The sequence below is a fragment of the Salmo trutta genome, chromosome 39 (genome assembly GCF_901001165.1).
Source record: "Salmo trutta chromosome 39, fSalTru1.1, whole genome shotgun sequence".
Taxonomy (NCBI): domain Eukaryota; kingdom Metazoa; phylum Chordata; class Actinopteri; order Salmoniformes; family Salmonidae; genus Salmo; species Salmo trutta.
The window spans coordinates 2,881,048-2,886,802 of record NC_042995.1 but is presented as its reverse complement, the minus strand read 5'-3'; the positions used below and the strand labels follow the sequence as shown (position 1 = coordinate 2,886,802).

General features: G+C 48.1%; 1 protein-coding gene across 1 annotated transcript in view; it reads right to left on the bottom strand.

Moving 5' to 3' along the window:
• Nucleotides 1-5,755, bottom strand: part of LOC115179117 (kalirin-like) — an 85,278-nt gene that overhangs the window by 60,612 nt on the left and 18,911 nt on the right. The window contains 5 exon segments of the mRNA XM_029740390.1: nucleotides 359-500; nucleotides 851-1,000; nucleotides 2,129-2,347; nucleotides 2,526-2,645; nucleotides 3,410-3,576. Coding sequence (XP_029596250.1) covers nucleotides 359-500; nucleotides 851-1,000; nucleotides 2,129-2,347; nucleotides 2,526-2,645; nucleotides 3,410-3,576 — 798 coding nt within the window.

The window sequence follows — 5,755 nt, the reverse complement described above, 5'->3', positions numbered from 1 at the left end:
ACGCTTCTTCAGAGTCCAGAAATGTAGAACCCCTGTTCTCCCTCTGCAGGAGCTCACTGAGGATACCTACAAGAGCAACACACACACACACACAAAACACACACATTTGCACTGCCAAGTATAAACACAGTGGCTGAAATGTCATCATTATGCATACAGATGCTCTTCTGTCTGTCTGTCTGTCTGTCTGTCTGTCTGTCTGTCTGTCTGTCTGTCTGTCTGTCTGTCTGTCTGTCTGTCTGTCTGTGTGTGTGTTTGTGTGTGTGTGTGTGTGTGTGTGTGTGTGTGTGTGTGTGTGTGCGTGCGTGTGTGTGTGTGTATATGTGTTCATCTGTAATGTAACTGTGTGTTGGCTCACCTTTGACCTGCTGCTCAGGCACACGGGAGTGACCAGTGACCTCTGCTCCTGCACTGTGCCCGGAGATGGTTGCCATAGTAACGCTGTTGCGGTGGATGTACTTGAGGAAGACCTCTGCATTGCGTCTGGCCAGGGTGCATGCCTGCAGGAAACAAGGGATTAAAACACCAACAGATACTGTTGCTAAAAACCGTCTCTATCATCATCTATACGCCTTTCTGTCCTTTCTATGTCTTTCTGTCCTCTATCCGTCTTTCTGTCCTCTATCCGTCTTTCTGTCCCCTATCCGTCTTTCTGTCCCCTATCCTTCTTTCAGTCCTCTATCCGTCTTTCTGTCCCCTATCCGTCTTTCTGTCCCCTATCCGTCTTTCTGTCCCCTATCCTTCTTTCAGTCCTCTATCCGTCTTTCTGTCCTCTCTACGCCTTTCTGTCCTTTCTATGTCTTTCTGTCCTCTATCCGTCTTTCTGTCCTCTATCCCTCTCTCTCCGTACCTTGAGGAAGGCTTCTTTCTGTTCCATGTGTTTGTTGATGAGGGGAATGAGGTGCTCCGGCTGGCCCCTGCTCCCCTGCCTCTCTCCGCCACCACACCAGTCCTCGTCCCTACGATACTCCTGTTCCAAGCTCTCCAACACACCACATACCTGGGGGGAAACAAACATACAGTATGCCTGAGTATATACACATGGTCGCTGTCCACAGCCATGTGGTGCTAAACTTCTGAATTCCAATGATGTGGCTGTCCGATTGAATGGTGCTGGATCTCCAGCCAGTGCTATTACAGCTGGTTATTATAGCCTGCTATTACAGCTGATTATTATAGCCTGCTATTACAGCTGATTATTATAGCCTGCTATTACAGCTGGTTATTATAGCCTGCTATTACAGCTGGTTATTATAGCCTGCTATTACAGCTGGTTATTATAGCCTGCTATTACAGCTGGTTATTATAGCCTGCTATTACACCTGGTTATTATAGCCTGTTATTACAGCTGGTTATTATAGCCTGCTATTACAGCTTGTTATTATAGCCTGCTATTACAGCTGGTTATTATAGCCTGCTATTACACCTGGTTATTATAGCCTGTTATTACAGCTGGTTATTATAGCCTGCTATTACAGCTGGTTATTATAGCCTGCTATTACAGCTGGTTATTATAGCCTGCTATTACAGCTAGTTATTATAGCCTGCTATTACAGCTGGTTATTAATGCCTGCTATTACAGCTGGTTATTATAGCCTGTTATTACAGCTGGTTATTATAGCCTGCTATTACACCTGGTTATTATTGCCTGCTATTACAGCTGGTTATTATAGCCTGCTATTACAGCTGGTTATTATAGCCTGATATTACAGCTGGTTATTATAGCCTGCTATTACAGCTGGTTATTGTAGCCTGCTATTACAGCTGGTTATTATAGCCTGATATTACAGCTGGTTATAATAGCCTGCTATTACAGCTGGTTATTGTAGCCTGCTATTACAGCTGGTTATTATAGCCTGCTATTACAGCTGGTTATTATAGCCTGCTATTACAGCTGGTTATTATTGCCTGCTATTACAGCTGGTTATTATAGGCTATTACAGCTGGTTATTATAGCCTGCTATTACAGCTGGTTATTATAGCCTGCTATTACAGCTGGTTATTATAGCCTGTTAGTACAGCTGGTTATTAAACCCTGGGCTGAGGCTACACGAGGTGTGGGGATTAGGTTTGTGGTTAGGGTTGAACGGGGGTGTGGACACAAGGGTTAGGGTTGAGGTTGACTCACCTGTTGTGAGGTCCGGTAGAAAGCTGCGGAGGCGTTAACCAGTTTGAGGCGGTCCTCCATCCGCAGCATCAGGGTCTGCCAGTGTAGCGCCACCGTCTGGGCACATGCCCTCACTGCCTCTGGGTCGTAGTGGCCCGCCCTCACCAGCAGCTCTGCCCGCTGCTGCAGCGCCAGCGCCACCTGGTGGGTCCTCTGGAGAGAGTCAGCATGAAGCAGAGACTGGGGGGAGGAGAAGGGGAGGGGGAAAGGGTAGAGAGAAAGAGAGGGGGTAGAAAGGGACCAAATGGGGGCGAGGGGGGATTTATAAAAACTGATTTGGCAAACATTACTTTATGTCAATAGAGTTTGTTTGCATTACAGTGACTGATATTTATTGATTTGCAGTGGGTGTAGTTACCTCTATGGCCTGTTGGAGGCGCTCATGTTCTCTCTGTAGCTGTTCAGCCTCGGACAGAGAGCTGGAGTTCACCATACAGGAAGACAACATCACCTCTCCTTCACTGATCCAGCCCAGCACCTGGGAACACACACACACACACACACACACATAGATATACATTACATACACACGTTATATACGTGTGTGTGTGTGTGTGTGTGTGTGTGTTGTGTGTGTGTGTGTGTCTGTGCAGGTTTCTGTTCATGTGTGGGAGTGTGTGTACCTGTTTGTGGTAATGGTTGAACCTGGAGGTGGACATGATGCCAGGGTCATATACAGTACATATACACATTATATACATGCGTGTGTGTGTTCGTAAGTGGTTGTGTGAGTTTGTGTGCTACGCGTGTGTGTGTTCGTGTGTGTGTGTGTGTTTACCTGGTTGACCTGACTCTGTAGGTGGCGTAGCTGCAAGCCTGGTTCCAGGTGTGTGTGTGTTTACCTGGTTGTTCTGTCTCTGTAGGTGGCGTAGCTGCAAGCCTTGTTCCAGGTGTGTGTGTGTGTGTGTTTACCTGGTTGACCTGACTCTGTAGGTGGCGTAGCTGCAAGCCTTGTTCCAGGTGTGTGTGTGTGTTTACCTGGTTGACCTGACTTTGTAGGTGGCGTAGCTGCAAGCCTTGTTCCAGGTGTGTGTGTGTGTTTACCTGGTTGACCTGACTCTGTAGGTGGCGTAGCAGCAAGCCTTGTTCCAGGTGTGTGTGTGTGTTTACCTGGTTGACCTGACTCTGTAGGTGGCGTAGCAGCAAGCCTTGTTCCAGGTGTGTGTGTGTGTTTACCTGGTTGACCTGACTCTGTAGGTGGCGTAGCTGCAAGCCTTGTTCCAGGTGTGTGTGTGTGTTTACCTGGTTGACCTGACTCTGTAGGTGGCGTAGCTGCAAGCCTTGCTCCAGGTGTGTGTGTGTGTGTTCGACTATCTGGTGCAGCTCCTTCTGCTTGTCCTGTAGAAGCTGATGGAGCCCCTCCACCTGAGAGGTCAGATCAGTCTCCCCCTCAGCCGTCAGCTGAATACCTGGAACACACACACACATACACATACACACACACACACACACACACACACACACACACACACACACACACACACACACACACACACACACACACACACACACACACATATACACACACACTCACACACACACACACACACACACACACACACACACACACACACACACACACACAACCTTATCTATGTGAAAATATCCCATCCCTATATGTATGTTTGATGAGTATACAGAGTGTATACTATAATGTTCACCACTAGATGGTGCTAAGCCATGATGTCACGTTGGAAGAGCCCTTCCTATAGAAATCTGGCTCTTCATTAGTCTTTCTGTGATTCCTCATATCCTATCTCCTCACCTCCTATTTCCTCACATCCTTTGTCAACTGTATTCTAGGAGAAGGTTCCTCCCCTCTGACCTTCTTCTCCAATGGGGTTTGAGAAGGAAAAGAGGAGAGACGATGGATGCAAGGATTCGTGTGTGTGTGTGCGTGCGTGTGAGTGTATATGCATGAGCGTCCATCTGTGTGTGTGTGTGTGTGTGTGTGGTTACCCTGGGATGGTTCGGTTCTGAATTCCCCTCAGTCTGAACGTGAGCGGTCATCTCCATGGTAAATTCAATATGTACGTTTCCATATGGACCAGCTGTGCGCTTGAGAAAGCAGTTTCTATGGTAACCCCTATCCACTTCCCTCCCCCTCCCCTCACCCCATCACTCTCAATGTTTCCCCATCTCTCTCTCCTCTTCCTCACATTCACCCCATCTCTCTCCTCTTCTTCACATTCACCCCATCTCTCTCCTCTTCCTCACATTCACCCCATCTCTCTCCTCTTCCTCACATTCCCCCCATCTCTCTCCTCTTCCTCACATTCACCCCATCTCTCTCCTCTTCCTCACATTCACCCCATCTCTCTCCTCTTCCTCACATTCCCCCCATCTCTCTCCTCTTCCTCACATTCACCCCATCTCTCTCCTCTTCCTCACATTCCCCCCATCTCTCTCCTCTTCCTCACATTCCCCCCATCTCTCTCCTCTTCCTCACATTCACCCCATCTCTCTCCTCTTCCTCACATTCACCCCATCTCTCTCCTCTTCCTCACATTCCCCCCATCTCTCTCCTCTTCCTCACATTCACCCCATCTCTCTCCTCTTCCTCACATTCACCCCATCTCTCTCCTCTTCCTCACATTCACCCCATCTCTCTCCTCTTCCTCACATTCACCCCATCTCTCTCCTCTTCCTCACATTCCCCCCATCTCTCTCCTCTTCCTCACATTCCCCCCATCTCTCTCCTCTTCCTCACATTCACCCCATCTCTCTCCTCTTCCTCACATTCACCCCATCTTTCCCTCTTCCTCTTTCTCCCAGCCTTTCCATATTTTTTTCATTTTAATCTCTCTCTCCCTCCCTCTCATATTCCTCCCATCTCTCTCCCCTCTTCTCTCTCCCAAAACTTGTCTCCCGTTCTCTCTTATTCCTCCCATCTCTCTCTCCCTCTCAGCCTCTCCTTCATACTTGTTCATATGATGAATCCCTCTTTCCCTCGCCCCGAACATTCCAACTATACAGTACCTCACTCTCTCTACCAATCTGTTCAAGTCAAGGAGGAGGAGGTATGTTATAGGTGAAGGATGCTATAGGTGAGGGACGTTATAGGTGAGGGACGTTATAGGTGAGGGACGTTATAGGTGAAGGATGCTATAGGTGAGGGACGTTATAGGTGAGGGACGTTATAGGTGAGGGACGTTATAGGTGAGGGACGTTATAGGTGAGGGACGTTATAGGTGAAGGATGCTATAGGTGAGGGATGCTATAGGTGAAGGATGCTATAGGTGAGGGACGTTATAGGTGAAGGATGCTATAGGTGAGGGACGTTATAGGTGAGGGACGTTATAGGTGAGGGATGTTATAGGTGAGGGACGTTATAGGTGAAGGATGCTATAGGTGAGGGACGTTATAGGTGAGGGACGTTATAGGTGAAGGATGCTATAGGTGAGGGACGTTATAGGTGAGGGACGTTATAGGTGAAGGATGCTATAGGTGAGGGACGTTATAGGTGAGGGACGTTATAGGTGAGGGACGTTATAGGTGAGGGACGTTATAGGTGAAGGATGCTATAGGTGAGGGACGTTATAGGTGAAGGATGCTATAGGTGAGGGACGTTATAGGTGAGGGACGTTA